Below are 17,182 nucleotides of genomic sequence, written 5' to 3' on the forward strand. Positions count from 1 at the left end.
AGACAAAAATATTGATCTGCTATTTGAAGCGAGGTTTAAATTGGCTTATGCATGGCGTAAATATCTCAATATTTTCTAAAGTATATACGAAATTTATACTTTACAAAATTTCTAAAAGAAATTTATTCAAAATAGCCTAATATACTCTTTTAGTCAAATACTCTTCAATACTTTTACATGCAATATTAAAATTCATAATTACTAACAGCAGTTAAAGAATTAAATGTTTAAAATGTTTATTATAAACCGTAAACTATGATTTTCTGCTAATAAATAATCTAATCTAATAAACCAAATTATGGTAGCAGTTCTTTAAAGATACTTACTGTTCAGATCAGTTATGCAGCATCTTCTTTATACTCTTTTATTGTTTTGTTTATACCTTGACCAATGTTTATAAAAGTCTTGATGAGCAGTTTTGACAGTTTGTTCACTATATATAGTCCTTAGGGGGATCTTTTGCGACTGATGAAATCTTTGATGTGGTAGAAGACAGTGTGAACTTTGGATGTTACGCTTGTCCCAGTTATCATTAAGTAACACCGATTGAAATTTTTAATTATTTCAGCAAAATACGGCTGGAAGATAAATCCAAATCATAAAAAATGAATGCTTTAACTATGTGAAGAGTGTTGGGAACCGAGTTTGTATCAGCAAGTAGCTGGAGCACATCTACATTTTATAAGCTTCCTGAATTCATCTCTTTCGAACTAGCTCCTCATGATATGGGCTCAGTTAAATGTGGAGGGTAGCTGTCCACTTAACACCAACTATCCAAGCAGTTTAAAGTATCTTAAAAAGATAATTGACAACTCTTAAAAGGATATCAGAACATTGTCAGGCCCATTGATGATTATCTTTCGAATGACATTACCAAACAACCCCGCCAGGTTGCTGACAAGACATGAGGCTAGATTTGATTGAACCCAATTTTTGCAAGATTCCAGATTTGGCAAGACACCTGGATTTGACGTCACACCATGTACAAGGGTGCATACTTGAATGGGTTCAAAGACCACAAATTATATTTGCAACTTTCATATCACAAGCCAAAATTAGTTCAACTCCACTTGCATTAATCAGTGACCAGATTTGCTCAATGTTAAAGTAAGTTTCTTGCAAATCTTCTGATACTGCAAAAAAAATTTGTCTCCTATCTTCAGCGTTTTTCCCAGTCCTTTGAGTGAAAGGTTATTTTTGAGACGGTGAGCTGGTATCAACCCTTAACGCTGTATTAACAATGCTTTGACAAAACTTGAAAAAACCTTTATCACCATCAATTCCAAGGTCAACAAAATATCCACCAGATATTTTGCAAGATTGAAAAAGATGATTCACAAGACTTGATAAACCATTGCAGTGAGTAACAATCCAAACTGTACCAGAATCTTTTTTTCCGCTGGTAATTTTTAGGTAAATGCAGGTGAACTACAGAAGCATTTGTTTTATATTTTTTTACCAACTGATAATTTTTTTTGCACTTTATTTCTCATTTTGGCAATAGTTTATACATTAGGAAATGTTGAGATATTTACGAAATGCTTGAGCCATTTTTTTTTTTAATTTTATTTAGCTGCCCCAAGAAGTTCATACGGTCTTATGACAGAGAACCGCGGATGAGCATTTAATTGGAAGTTCACGCCTCCTTCCTAACCGTTGTCGCAAAACTTGCCGCGAAATGGGGTTTGAACCACGGGTACTTTTTTTCTGAGGCAAGTGCGCTACCACTGCGCTGCATAAATTCAAATTACGCTTCAAATAGCAGATCAATATTTTTGTCTAAATTCTTCTGAATATATATAAAACAATTATATTGTTTTATTGCTACATGTAACAAACATTGTTATTACATAGTAGAACACTCATAGAACCTTTATTTTGAAAATATCACAGTAATCGGTATCGTTTTGAGATCTAAGTAGCAGAAAACTAACAAAATATAAACTAAATCTGCTATAAATCTCTAACGAGTAAACCCAATCCGACTGAAATTTTATGCTGAGTTTGGTGTGGCAATATGCTACATTTGCACCAATTTTTATCAAATTATTTGTAGTGGTTCTCATTTTACACGTGTTTTTATTGTCACACTATATAGTCAAGATTTTACTTGATTTGAACATTCAAATTAGACTATTTTCCACGGTTAAAATTAAAAAATTTCAAAACTTGCATCACACGGTACCTTGGTGCGTACGTTATCACCTCATATAAGTGGCGTTCTTGAATCAGCTAGGTAGACATTATCAGGATACGTGCTAACCATGAGTGGTTAAAATCATTAAGCACAACTTTTCAAGTAATTTATAACCTAAAAAATATTGATATTGTATTTTATCACTGTTCCATAACTTGATTCAGATGGTCAGCTAAAAATTCTGACAATTTATCATTTCTGTTAGCGACGAACACCTAAGTGTCGAGAGTTGGGCTATACGTTGCGATTTGTTTCAAAGGGTTTTTAATGGCCTGCGCAATGATTTAAACTACTACTTTTTTAAATATTCTTCTTTTAAAAGTAATTTACGTCAACCCTCATATTGTCGTCAATAAAGTTTTCTTTCATTTGGGACAACTTTTGTTTATAAAATGTTTACAAACGCAAAATTTTACACGCACTATTGATCTTTAGTACGCGCAATAGATTTCGAATAAGCGCGATACGTCTTTATTACGCGCTATTTAAATTTTAAAGCTAAAATTTAAATCTTTATCCTCGAAAACTTTTTTAAATTTATATAAAATCTTTTATAACATTTCTACATTTTGATACATTCTGTTCCAATGCAACATCAATATAGTGATAGAAATCAAACCCGATAGCTTTATTTCTTTTTTGAATTTTTCTTTTGTTTCTTTTTTGTGCTTACATCTATCAAGAAATCACTTAGTTCTCTTTTTAATGGTGCTCTGACGACGAGAGCAAGACAGTTGTTGTGCTGCGTCTCATTTTGTACCTCTGAATCAGAAACAACTTTTTTTAAGTTAAGTTTAAGAATCTTGGTAACTCTACTCGACCATAACGCTTTTTCGATATCGCAAGGAGTCCATCTTCTATTATCTAAATAACGATAATAATTCTTATAAAAGTTTATATAATATAAATACAAATGGATTTTGTAAGAAAAACGTTTTCAACACAATGTTATCATTTAACTGTTTCAAGTGCTTTTAAGTTCGAGTTAACCTTAAAGGGACAAGTCGAGATAATTGACTTAAAAGCATGGCGCTCTTTAAGTAACAGGGTGTGACACGCAAAGTTTAGAAAAAAATATGGGGGTCGATATTAACTACTATAAAATGAACGCAGAAGATTTCAAAAATTTTTGATTTGTTTTATAGTTTTACTTTACTTAGTCTGTTAAGAAATGGTGAAAAAATTCTGTGTTTATGGCTGTTCCACGAATTACTCATCATAGAAAAAAAGTTGAACGAATTTAAAACGTCAGTTTATAGATTTCCACGAAGCAAGAAGATAAAACACGTTGGATAAAATGTATTCTTTATGAAAATTTAAAAGTGAAAAGCAAAACTTAGTAAACTTTTTTAAAATTTACCAAGTTTTGCTTTTAAACAACTTTTAAACAAGTAAACTTTTTCAAAGTTTTCGGGACAGTGTGGTCTGTGAGCACCACACAGTCCTGAAAACAAAAGTTTGGGTAAAAAAAAAGAAAGACCAAAAAATCCACCATCAATTTAACACAATGTTCTTCAATTACAAACATCTATACTCTCTTCAAGATCAACTAAACGTGCATCATCCTCAAGCCAAAATTGTTTTGACGAAATTGAATTATTTTTAGCACAAGATTATTTTAACTTAGACGTTTTTTGAGAAAGATTGCCAAATAAAAAATGTTATTTTTCTGTAGAAATTATAGCCTTCTTTTCGATAGTAAACATTGTGTACAACCCATAGACTTTAATATTTAAATTGTGTACAACCCATAGACTTAAATATTTAAAGTTTGAATCATATCTTAATGTTGTTAAAAGAAATGAAAATACTGTGTTTAATGTCTTTTAACACATATTCTAAATTTGAAGAAATTTTGCAATATTTAAATCTTAAATGGTTATGAATGAGCAAATTAATTCCATGAACACAAATAAGTAATAAGAAATAAAAATAATAAGAAAAAAGTAATAAAATATATGAGCATTTAAGTATTTTGCTACCTCTCGGTACCATGCTACCTTTCGCTTTATAAAAAATTGCATGATGATTTTAAACTACCTTCTATTCGAACATTAACACACTTCAAAATTTCAGCTTTTGATACTTCAAAAGTATCAAAAGCTGATGATAATTTTTTTTAAAGAAGTTTGTGATAATTTAAGTGATGATAAAAAATCTTATATTATTAACTTTTATGTTGTTTGACTTTGTCCACATAATCAAAAACACTCAAAATAATTGGCTCACAGAAAGAAAAAAAATTTGGGAAAACAGCTGGTAAGAATCATTTTATAAAACTTTTTGCACTTGAATCAAATTGACAAATGAAACTTTTTGATTTAAAAGTAGTTTAAGCTTGATCAAGTCATATTGAAAAAAAAACTGTTCCTACCTGTCTAAAAGTGTTTTCTGACAAAACATATAACTTATAGTATTATATATAAACATTACTTATTATTATCATTATTATTATTATTCAGCCCTCAGAATTAGAAAAAAATGAGGTCGCCAATAATTTGCCGACCTTAATCTTTTAAAAGTCGGCATCAGGTCGGCAAAAAAAATTTGATACAAAGGTTTTACCATAAGCCATAGAAACAAGGTTGGCAATTTTTTGCCAACCTTAAACATTTCTAGGTCAGCAATTAGGTCGGCATAGCCAAATGCCAACCTAATTCCAAGGGCCGATTATTAAATATAAGTTTTACATATACTTATATAACTATGTAGCATTAAAAGCATATAAATCATCCTGAAACATCCAACATATTAAATATAGATGAGCCCCTGAGACTGCTGATTTTATTAAACTTGTTGTTACATGGTAGAAAATTTTAAATGTAAAAAGTGTTTGTAAGGATTGTAAGTTTAATGACAAGCTGTTGTGAGAGATCCAAATGATGAGCAATTAAAGTTTGGTCAATATCTAAAACCAGTCGTTAGAGGCGGGTTAAAAATTTCTTTTGGTAATACTGCTTTTGATAATACAATGGGTATTCTTCTCATTTGTACTCTTAAACTTGATTAAAGATAAAGTTTGTCAGACATTCCTGTGCAACACATTTATGCTTATATTGGTGCATTAACCTTTTGATATGGAACAATTGAACAATTAAAGTTTGCTGAATTAACAACACCATGGTAATATTTATCAAAATGTCTAATTTTTATCAAAAACTTGTGCAAACTTTTTACACCAAAATCAAACAAAGAACTATCTCTGAAAATTTTAAAGTTGTCTTGTTAAGTTGATAGTTATTCATTGACACTTTTTGTTAAAATTTTGTTTTTGTTTTAAAGTTTCTGTTTTATGATTTTAAAAGTATTCCTATTTTTTTACACACATTACATACACGATTGAAATTCTTGCAATTCTTGAAAGATACTTACAAGTACCTGCTTTGTGCTGAAAAGCTTTCAGAGAGAAGATTTCTTAATAACTCATCATAAAAAAAAAGTTAAATAATTTAGATTTGTAAAGTTTTATGTTTTTATCAAATGGTGTGGGAAAGATGAGACAATCCATTATTTCGTTTTTTATTTCTTATTAATTTTTGGCAAAAATAAAATAGAAAAACAATTTAAAGCAATATTATCTTTAGCAGTGATGAATTTGGATTGATGTATGTTGACAAGACTTTAAAAGTTTAACTAAAAGAGCTCATAAAGTTATTAAGTGGCAAGCTTTACATTTTTATTTTTCCCCAGTAAAGCATCAAATTATTAATTTTTCAATAACTATTGTTAATTCATCTGTATTTTTATAATCATGTTTTAATTTTAACAGGTCACCTTGCACCTTTTTTTTTGTACCTTTAGTAGTGGCGAGAAAAGAAAGGCAACCACTGTTATACAGCTTTTAAATGCTGCGGGACACTACATACCACAATGATAACTTCTTAAAGAAATAAAGTCCTACATTCATTGAGACACTATTCAAAAGTGGTTAGGTACATACTAATCTGTTTATGAATTTTAAAAGACTAAATGATACATGCACATTGTAGCACTACAAAAAAAATTTAATTCTTGATGGTTATGAACCATACACCAAAAATGTTAACCTTTTCACTTATGTTAGCAATAATAGATTATATCATTAAAATCACTATCGCTATCAACACAACAAAACTCAAATTACTTGATCAAACTTTTTTTAAGAAGAATACTTATAACTTAGTAGGCACAGCATGGATAAGAAAGCAACAAGAAAAATTATTTTCGATTAACTCTCTTTTTTCAAGCTTATGTAAAAACAAAAAATTACTTCAATTTCAAGTAACAATTATCAATCCTTTTAATCAAAAATTTTTTCCTTTATCAGCTAATTTATAAAATGTTTAAAAGATAATAATACAAACTAAATATTTACACAAACTAAATGAGATACCTGACATTATTCAATCTATTTCTGAAAAATTACTCAGGAATTATTATTTAATTGGGCCAAAACAAAACTCAAATGTTTTGTTTTAGCTGCACCCAAAAAATGCACCCACTGCTGGCTCTTCAATTGATGACATAGCTGACCCATCGTCAGTCTCAAACTCTTTTTTTTACTAATTATTATTCTGAAGAAAAAAACTGAAGAAAATAAAATAAAAGGGAAAAAACTTAAAATTTGATCTAAGAAGATAGATCAAATGCTCTAAATTTAAGATATGGTAACATGAAGTCAATTTTGTCAAGCTGGGGACAGATATACGTGAATTGTGTGTGTTCATGATTTTATTTGAACCATGATATATAGATGTACATATATTAAGTTCATGATTAAGTTCAAAACATGTGTGAACAAAGAAGATTGATTTGTTAAGTGAATAATATTATATACGATCTTTTATTATAAAATTGTTTACACTCAAAATTTTTGTATTTTTGCTCTTTAACTACATAATCAATTGAGTTTTTAAGCGAAAGAAGAAGAAATTGTATGTGTGACCAAGGTGAAAAAAATGAGACCATTTATTTTATTCACATGTTTTCAAAGCAGTAATCTCAAGTAGGTTTTATTGCACAACTGGAAATAAGCATTTTTAAAAAGAAGTATTTTTTAAAATGCTTATTTCCAGGTCTGTATAATTAATTTTTGATCTTAAAGTATCATGTAGTGTCTCATATTACCCAAATTAAAATAACTTTTTAAGCAAAACAAAGAAATTCAAACGTTTTTCAAAAAAGCTTGAGTTATAAGTCAATATAGGTAAAAAATAGTTTCATTTAATTTATAAAATTAAATGAAACTATTTTTTTAAAAAATTTATAAATACCTATATAAAATTGGCAAAAAAAAAAAAAAACATGACAATTTTAAAATAAAATATATTTTATAGTATTACTTAATAATAGTAATTTTACAAACATCTTCGGCTTGCTTTAAATTAAAAATTAAAAATTTTATAGAAACCTTATGAGGTCAAAGCACAAAAAAAAAGTAGGTTATTCTAGACAGTGTTTAATTCATATTAGCAATATAAACTTATAGCTTTTTTTCTTATATTCATTTATATTTTTATATTAACTTATATTTCTAATTGCCTTCTACAGTAGAACTCTTAAAATTCAAACTCCTTAAACATTTTAAAATCTTTAAAATTTGAAATATCATTTAAATGGAACAAATTCTTTGGTTAATATTTAGAATTGAACTTTTATTCAAAAACTCTAGTAATTCGAACATATTCAAGAGGATTCAAAATAAACTAGTTCAACTGTAAAAAAATTTTAAATAAAATAATTTAAAAATTAATAAATAACTAATAACTAATAATAATAACCTAATAATTTAATATGAAATATGTTTCCATCAATTTCAAATTTTGCATTCAATTTAACTCTATATCATAAAATTGTGAACTTTTTAAAGACTTTCTTATCACTACTGTTTCTTTAAAGTTAATTTAAAGCTCAGTCAATTCTCTTCATTCTTACTTCTTGCAAAATAGTTTCTCAAAAATTTTTTAAATATTTTAAACCCTGTTTATGATATATATTTAAGTCTTTTCTCCCTATTTATTCTTTGAAAACAAAATCAATCAGTAATACGATCTAGTTTTTTTTTTACAAAAAACATATAAAGGAATAAAACTTCTAAACAAATATTATGATGCAATTTTAAACCTAATTATAATTTTAACCTAAAATAAAGAAAATTTAAATTAAAAAAAAAAATTTTCTCCTGTTTTTGTTAATCAAATTCTTAAGTGAAAAATAAAAAAACAAGTTATTATTTAGCAATTCCCAATTTTTCTGTTTCCAGGTTCTAATCACCATAATTTAATTTAATAATTTTTGTAAGAATATTTCAAAAATCTATAAAATCTATAAAGACCAGCCAGATGAAAAGAAGCTCTCATTTTGAAGAAAAGAAAATATGATTGAAATAAATACAAAAGATTCAATCGATGTTTATTTACATTACATCTTAAATCTTCTGTTATAAATTTAATAATTTTAAAAGACTAACCTTTTATTGTTAAATCATTTGCTTTTTCTGAAATTTTTTCTAGATAAGTTTGGTAATAGTTGAAGGTGTACTTTATTTTTCCTGGTAAAACTTCCTTGACTGACTCATCTGACATAAAGCCAAACCTTTCAGGAGAAAATGCAGTCAATATTGCTAAAACAATTATTTACAAACTCTTTATGGAAAAAAACAACAAAAACTAACATAAAAAATTGTAAATTTGAAATAAACCTGATGCAGTAGCAGGACCAACACCTCTTAAATTACACAACTCTTTAATTGCTTCACAAGTATCTACCAGTTTAAAGGCATTTTCTGAAAATTTTATTACTGAATTTGAATCATTTTCTTTGATTAAATTTTGCAAAGATGGCCGAAATATTCCTTTCTAAACAGTTTAAATTTTTAATAAAAAAAAACAACAACATTAATTTATGAAAAAAAATTCAGAAAAAAGAATAAAAAAAATAATTAAAAAAACAACAATTTTTTTATTGTTGTTGTAATGAATGTCCTTCATACAAAAACACTACTTGGCAATAAAAATATTCCCAGAAAAACATACACACATACAGTGCTGAATCAAGGAAGGAGGAAGCATGCCCCCACCAGAATCTAAAAGTCCTAAAATATCTTGAGGAAATGAGAATTTTTTTTTTTTTAGGAGATGCAAATATGGTGCAAAATACAACATCCCCATCCCCCCCCCCCCACCAATAATTCCTCAATCCTTCACTGGACACATAGACAGATGAGTGCAAATTGGGGCAGAATCAGGTTTAAGGTTAGGGTTGTTGTTATATTTTTCTTTAAAAAATATTAATATGTAATATTAAATACTGTGCATTAAAAAAAAATTGATGCAGTAAAATACTTATTTAATTATTTATTCACATTTAAATTTTATTTTGATCTAAAAGTTAAAATACACAGTAATAAATTGAAAAGCAGAAAGCGAAGCAACTAAGTGACAAATAATAGGTATGAAGGATAGCTCCATGATGAGTAACAGAGAAATAGTGGATTTAAAACTTCAGAAATACTCTGAATTTATCATAAACTTATTGAGACATTTGATGAAAACCATGAAAATTTTATTTTTCCAAATACGTTTAGAAACATTTTACTTAAGAAAAACATTAGTGTTTTTGGAAAAGTACAAGCTTTCGGTGATGAAAATAACTTTAAAGTGCTTTCGGTGATGAAAATAACACAAAAGTGTTCTGCAGAACTCTCTTCAATACTCTCTAAACTTAGTGTTTAACTGAATCAGGCTCTTCTGTTTGATGGAAAATGGTACCTGTTGTTTTAATCTTTAAATACCACTTTTGAATCATCTTTTTTTTGGGTCACTTTATTGAATTATCCATTTTCACCAAAAGTATTCAAACTGGGGTACTTCTGGGGTACCTTAAGGATTCATCTTTTTTGCTACCATAACTTCTACAAATCCAAGGAAGATTCATTTTCTTAACACTATAAATCAGAAATACAAACCTCGAAAAACAAGGGTGCTATGCAGAAAAAACAAATAACAACTCAGTACTTTTTGCTTACAAAGCAAGTGCTTCATATACCATGCCTCTAACAAAAAAAGTTTTATCAACTAGAAATAACTTTTGACATTTTTATCTTGTTTATTCTATTTTTTAAATAACTGCTTTAGATTGACATTAAAAAATTACTAGAAATTGGTATTGCTTAGATCTAAAGTACTAAAGCAGACTTAAAAAATTCATAAATTATGAACAAATTCATAAATTATGAACAGTTCAAAGCATCTGTCAAGGTTTGCGCTTACTTATGTTGAAGTGTGCACATTTTAAAATACTTTATATGATAATCATAACCATATACAATAATTACAATACATATAATATAAATATATGATAAACATACAGTAAGCTTCCATTCCATAACTTTTACAAGCTGTTCTTTTGTAAGATGCTGATTTTTTTGCAACTCATTACCAAGAACATTATGAAACCTTTATCAATTTTTTAAAATTTAAACTTGATTTTTTAATAATAACTTTATCAATAATTATGTAAATATAAATTTTATGAATAATATTAAAAAAAAAAAAAACATTAAAAAAATTAATTTAAAGCAATTAAACAAACATACCAACTGTCCAAGTTGACAAGACTTGTTTTTTTTTTCTTTATTGAAAACTGGTTTAAAACAAATTCATATTTGGACAGATATAAATTCCATAAATCTAGATCATCAGTATTAAACATCTTTGTAATGCTATCATTAACGCAAATATATAATATATGTATAAAACATTGTGCCAATAATTTAATCATGTTATATCAACTATATATACTAAAATGCACATAAATTATATATAGATATATAAAAAATAACTATTTACTCATGAGGAAATTAGCAATAATTTTAAATACAGAAGCATGGTCAATGAAACATTATAATGGCTATACCAATGGTATAGCGTTTATGGTATTACCAATGGTACAGCGTTTATGGTATTACCATAAACGCTGTTTATGATAGCTACCTTGTTATGCAAAAATATCTCAAATTGATATATCTTAGTATTATTTAATTATTGCTTTTCCCATTAGCATTCATTAGTTTCAGCCCTTATTTTACTAAGTTGTTTAATCAAAAATGTTTCTATTTCATTTGAACTTTTTCTTATATATTTTTTGGTGAAACTTTGTGTAAAATAAACCTTGTGAATAGGACTATAAAAAATTGTTAATTTTGGTCCAAGAGCACATTATGCTATATCTTTTGATATTTCGGGTGACCTTTGGAGCGCATCATTTTGATATTTAGGGTGATTATAGGAGAGCTACAGGAAGTAAAATTAGGGAAGCACCAAAGCCTTTAGTGCCAGCCAATCTACACAAAGTTTTGTTAACAATTTATCTATTCTAAGACAAAGTTCATATATTAAATGACGCTTGTCTTAAATTTAAAATCTTTCGAGTTGAGATATTATTCCATGATCATCATGGAATATCTCGACTCGAAATCGTGATGGTGGTGTTTATTGAACCAGTGCACAGTGGGTCAAAAGTGACATTTTCTAGTCGAAACCCCCAAAACAAAAATTTTATAAACTTTTTTTTATTAGAAACAGTTTATTACATTGAAAAATACAATCTGCGGAAAAAGAACATGTGTTTTGAAAAAAATTTAAATTTTATTACATAATTACGCAGATTATTTAAAAACTTCAAATTTTTCCATTTATAAAAAATTCCGTTAAATCACCCAACAAATTAACAACAAGGATGTTATTATAAATTTATATTTTAAGAAGAGTATTCTGTTGTTGGCTCATGCAAAAATTAAATTACAACAGATGGTAGACTTTTCTTTTTGTTGTGCATCTTCTCTCTAAATGTGCAAATTAAAGGATGCACGTGAAAGACGGTGAAAAAGGTCTAAATTATATTTTTTCCGATCGCATTTTCTTGTAAAATTTTCACGAAAGATCTTAAAAACCTTATTGGAAGCCTCTTGAGCCTCTTCAGAAAACACACCTAATGTAAGAGTAAATGGTTCAATGACTTCATTAGCCATGAATAAAAATCTTATGAAGTGTTTGGGTCATAGGATACCAAGGGTACATGTCTACATATAGCGAAGCAGTTTCCCAACAGTATGTTTTAAATTTTGATGAGCTAATGTCATAATCACATGACATTGTGGCCAGAATAATATGAAGCCTTTTCATAAGATTTGCATCCATGCTCATTATATTAGCTGAGACATCGTGATGCTGAAAAAATCGCCTAGCTGTGTTACCATCGTTCGATGTACCTGCCCCAACAACTCTTGGTTGATCTATGACAAGACTTATCCTTTTTCGAAATTCAGCTTGAACTTGAACCTTTCTCAGTTTAACAATACTTTATCTTCTTCAGTCCTAACGTCCCACTTCATAATTGACATCTTGTAAGAGATATTGAGCATACATTCTAAAAACCTTATCCAAGCACGCAAAGTTCAAACCCCATGCCTAATATTGCCTTCCAAAGTTTTTTTTTGAACTATTAAAAACAGATTGTTCATTTCAGTTGGAAATGCTGAACAGCATTGGTAAGAGTTGGTAGATGTCGAAAGAATGGTTTGAATTTTTCCATTTATCATTGTTATATTTACAATATGTTGTACTACAATTTCCTCTAATGTACCGTCCACCAATAAAACAGATACATTGGACAATGTTATATTTTTAATAGACTATTTTAATAGCCACAATTGACTCATATTCTGCAAGAACTACTTCTTTTGACTATTTTTTATATTTAAATTTGAGAGGCCTACAGTAGCTAGTTGACGATGGTTTTGGATTTTTCCAAACAAACTGTTTTTCTTATCTTTGAAACAATATAGTTCTAGGGGAACAAAGCAAGTTATGAAAAGCGGTTCGTCAGTATTAAGTTCACTCGTATTATCTGACTGTTGATTATAAACAGATTGTCTTGTTGCACCATCAAAGCCAGCTTTGTATATTAGAATTAGTCTAGTACAGGCAAATTTAAGCACAGGCGAATTTAACACAACACTATAAGCTAAGCATAATCTTGATGCAGTATGAAAAAGAAGATCTTGTAATGGTACCTCTGCAGAGTAGTCACTGACCTAATTGTTTTTAGGGTAGCATTTATTTTTAGCCTCTTTTACTATATGACATGATGGGTATAGAGAGTTAAATTGAAGAGCATTATTTCTTAAATGCTGATAAGTTTCTTTGGATAAATTAGCATCTAAGACTAACGCTGAGGACTGTTCTGACGTAAGTGATCCTGCCGATAGTTCATATTTTTTAACAACTTTTGCTTCTATAAATCTTTTATCTTTTTTCAAACTTTTACTTGCCGCATACAAAAGTTCGTTCGAATTGTATTTATCTAAAAGCTCGGAAACTATGCGATGTTTCGTTCGCACAGACGTATCTTCAAACAAAACTAAAGGGCGTTCACCTTAAATTATAACAATAATTTAACAATAATTTAATTATTATAATAACAATAGAAATAAATTGTATAAACTATAATCAATTTTATTCATAGTTAAAGTAAACATACCTCAGGTTTTCGTTTCAAGTTTTTATTTTTTCCAGTCAAATATAATTTCGTCTAACCAAATTTTGTTTCTTTTTTTCAAAAACTGCACTCGTTCTATTCGATTTTTTCCACTTTTTTTTGGCTTGATAAATGAATTTTATTTAGTTTTTATTACTTTAATATGGTAGCATAAAAAATGGCAAATAATGGTTTCAATGCGATTTAAATGTTTATTGAGCGAATACTATGCAGGTACAAGAAATCAAAAAAATAATTTTTTTTTTTTAAACTAAAGTCTATAAAAAAAATTATTATGAATTCAAACCGTAGTTTTTTTGTTTCATTACTTCATAAATTTATTATTATCGATAAAAAACGCAATAACGAGAATTATGTACGTAGTTATTTAAATTTAAAAGTGTATTCGTTTAGGCAGCTTCAAGCAGCCAGTTTTTGAACCACGAGATCAGTACCATAGTAGTGTTTAATGATATATAACTTTAAGCGGTTGATACAGGTTGATTCATTGGTTTTAAATGTTGTTTGAAAGTTTTTTTATTTTTTCACTCAAAATTAACAATGTTTTCTTTGTTAAAAATATTTATATAAAGTGCAAACGAAACAATTTTTTATTTTATTTGAATATTAACATAATAATATATAATAATATATATATTTATATGGTAAAAAAATAAACTTAAAGTTCTTTAAAATAAGAAATGAAAGTTTTAAAAAAATGTAAAAAAAAAGAAAATTTTCGCACTTTATGTTATTTTTGATGAAAAGTTTTTAAGGCGATATTTAAATAGCAAAATATTTTCTAATAAAATATAATTTCTCGCTTAATAATATGTTAAACGATTCTTGCCGTTTTTTAAATTTCCAAATTTCAATTTTTTTTTGTTTGGTTTTGCCACACTTTGACCCACTGTGCAGTGGCGGATCCTGATATTTGTCATAGGGAAGGAGGGGAGGGGGTGTATTTGACCAACAAAAAAAAAAAATCCTTTTTTTTCTTCAGATAAACCACTGTTTTATTTGATTATTTAAAATGTTTTTAAAAAAGTTTGCTTCTAAATATACTGAATGTATCAGTATAAAAATATCTTGAAAAAATCAAATGTTTAAAATAAATATTTAGTCTGTAATAAGGGGCAGATTTATATCCTCGAAGAGTCTAGGCAGAAAATTTTTTCGGGGCTCTAAACACTCCTAAATAGCACAATTTTTTTCCCTCGATACCCCATTTAAAAACTGAGCCCGCTAAAATAAGGTGACCATATTTATAACAATCATATAAAAAATAGATTTAATTGTATCAGTGATTAATATAAATTAATACAAAATATTTAAAATAAAAAAATATATATATAAAATATCACTGATGATGTTAATAATTTATCTAGTGATTATATTAATTATGAAATTTCATTTCTTGTTGTCTTTTATCCTCAATAAATTTTATTTTTTTGACTTTTTTATTTTTTATTAATATATTTGTTAAACATTTTAGCAATTGTTTTCAACACTTCTTTAAAAAAAAAAATACTATTTTTTATTTCTAATTACATTAGTTATTTTTGGTTTTCATTTCTATTTGTTATTTTATATATATTTTTACGTTACGGTAATGTAGAATTTATTGCTATTATTAATTTTTTTAAATGGGGCTTGTTAATAAGGCTGAATACGCCTTCTTCTTGCTCCAGCCAATAGTTTATATAAATGTATTTGCCGTTTAAAAATGTAAACATTTTTAAACGGCAAAATAAATAATTACAAAAAAAAAACGCTTCCAAGGAATAAATTTGGTATGTATAAATACATACATAATAGCTTGATTTAAATACCATATCTTTAAAGGGGAACACTTTTTCAAGAGGCGCCAAAAATAAAATAAATATAAAGGCGCCCAAAGGCAATTTTTTTAAGCGTCTATATTTTTCGATAAGAATTTGCATAAATTTAATAAAATGATTATTTATATTTTTTATATTTTCAAGACGGTTTCGCCTAGCTAATTTTTGTGTTGTACTAACAATTTTTGAATATATGCTTAATTTCAATTTTTTTGTGGCCAAACAGGACAAAGCGCAGGAAAACACGTGTCCCCCTCACTGCCGCTCTGCCTACGGACCTGTTTTAAATGGGTTTTACTAAAAACTCATTTATTTAAAAACAGCATGTCAAGAAATTAAATTATGGAAAAAATATTAAACAATATTTGCATTCTTAAATCATGAATATTTTTCATAAGAATGAATTGTTTTTAGCAACATGTCATCTTTTTCAATTTTTTCTGCAAATTCTGAGCAGCTGTATTTTCTTAAATTAAATTTAACGAACAAAATAGCTGCCAAAGTTTTCATTGTAAGCTGTGATTTCCCTTCCGTCCAAATATTATTGGCAATCGAAAACAATCGCTCTACCGAAGCGTTTGTACCTGGTAAACATAAAGCGGCCTTCACCAATTTTAACAAATTGTTATAAGCAACGTGATTATTTTCGAAATGAGAAAAAAATTTCAACCCATCGCTAGTCACATTCAACAGACTGTGAGTTCCAAGAAGAAAACTTTTTCTTTGTGCAATATAAATTAGTTCTCCAAATTTCGTCGAACAATTCATTGTCATCGAATGTGATTTCTATTGATTTTTCAAAAAAGTTATAGTTTCAATAATTCCAATCCATTCAACTTTACAGTTAAGAAAAGACCATTTAAAAACTTCAACCTGATTAAAGTGATGCGTCCACTAGTCTATATACTCTAGACAGACACAGCAAAAAATGTCTACTTTTTTCAGAAATTGGTTTTTCAAATGATGACTACTTTCTTCGGTAACTTGCAAATGCTGACTTACCATGAAAGGTAGAAATTTTTCTTCTTTTCTAGATTTTATTTGGTCTTTCAAATCTTTTAATACTACGGCAACTTCAGCAGCAGAAATACCATCTTTTTCAAATTTTTTTTACCGTGTTATAAAAAACATTGGCTTGAATGTGAACAAAAACAATACTATTTCACCCATTTCGTTATTGAAAAAGTTGAATAAAAGTTTCGGATAATTTTCTAAGCTTAAAAAGTATGATCTTAGTGGCTGATTTAATTTAAGCACTTTTTTGAAAGCTGAAAGTAAGGCCAACCAACGAACTTTTGAGAATCCTAGCAATTTTTGATATTCCACACCGGCCTCATTGCAGAAATTTTCTAAACTAGAAACTCGAACAGTAAAACGGTAAATAAATAAATAAATTTGAGGAATAATTATCTCCACATCAATAGATAAACAACCAGATGCAGTGTTTATTGCGTTTGATAAAATAAGAAGATTGCAACCGATACCAATGATTTCATGGTTTAGCTTTACGATTAACTTTTTTTGAATATTGTTATTGCCGTTTCGTTTTAAACCTCCGAAATTGGTATTGGTGTTGTCTGCAGAAATAAATAAAAGTTTTGGAGAAATTTTGTTAGCACTACAGGCC

At 27.9% G+C, this 17,182-nt stretch overlaps 1 protein-coding gene across 1 annotated transcript; it reads right to left on the minus strand.

Moving 5' to 3' along the window:
* Positions 1-2,701: 2,701 nt before the first annotated feature.
* Positions 2,702-12,038, minus strand: LOC124817662 (uncharacterized). The gene is made up of 5 exons (XM_065802359.1): positions 10,773-12,038; positions 10,545-10,632; positions 8,877-9,033; positions 8,646-8,798; positions 2,702-3,061 (listed from the first exon to the last, which is right to left on the minus strand). The coding sequence occupies exons 1-5, from the start codon at positions 10,955-10,957 to the stop codon at positions 2,826-2,828; spliced, it is 819 nt and encodes a 272-aa protein (XP_065658431.1). The 5' UTR covers positions 10,958-12,038; the 3' UTR covers positions 2,702-2,825.
* Positions 12,039-17,182: the final 5,144 nt, after the last annotated feature.

The sequence above is a fragment of the Hydra vulgaris genome, chromosome 08 (genome assembly GCF_038396675.1).
Source record: "Hydra vulgaris chromosome 08, alternate assembly HydraT2T_AEP".
NCBI lineage: Eukaryota > Metazoa > Cnidaria > Hydrozoa > Anthoathecata > Hydridae > Hydra > Hydra vulgaris.

Excerpts from the sequence above, each read along its gene's own strand:
- LOC124817662 (XM_065802359.1), bottom strand. The coding sequence starts at position 10,957 with ATGATTAAATTATTGGCACAATGTTTTATACATATATTATATATTTGC. Across the intron at positions 9,034-10,544 it reads TTATGGAATGGAAGCTTACT|AAAGGAATATTTCGGCCATC; the intron begins GTATGTTTATCA and ends TAAACTGTTTAG. Across the intron at positions 3,062-8,645 it reads AAATGATTTAACAATAAAAG|ATAATAGAAGATGGACTCCT; the intron begins GTTAGTCTTTTA and ends ATCGTTATTTAG.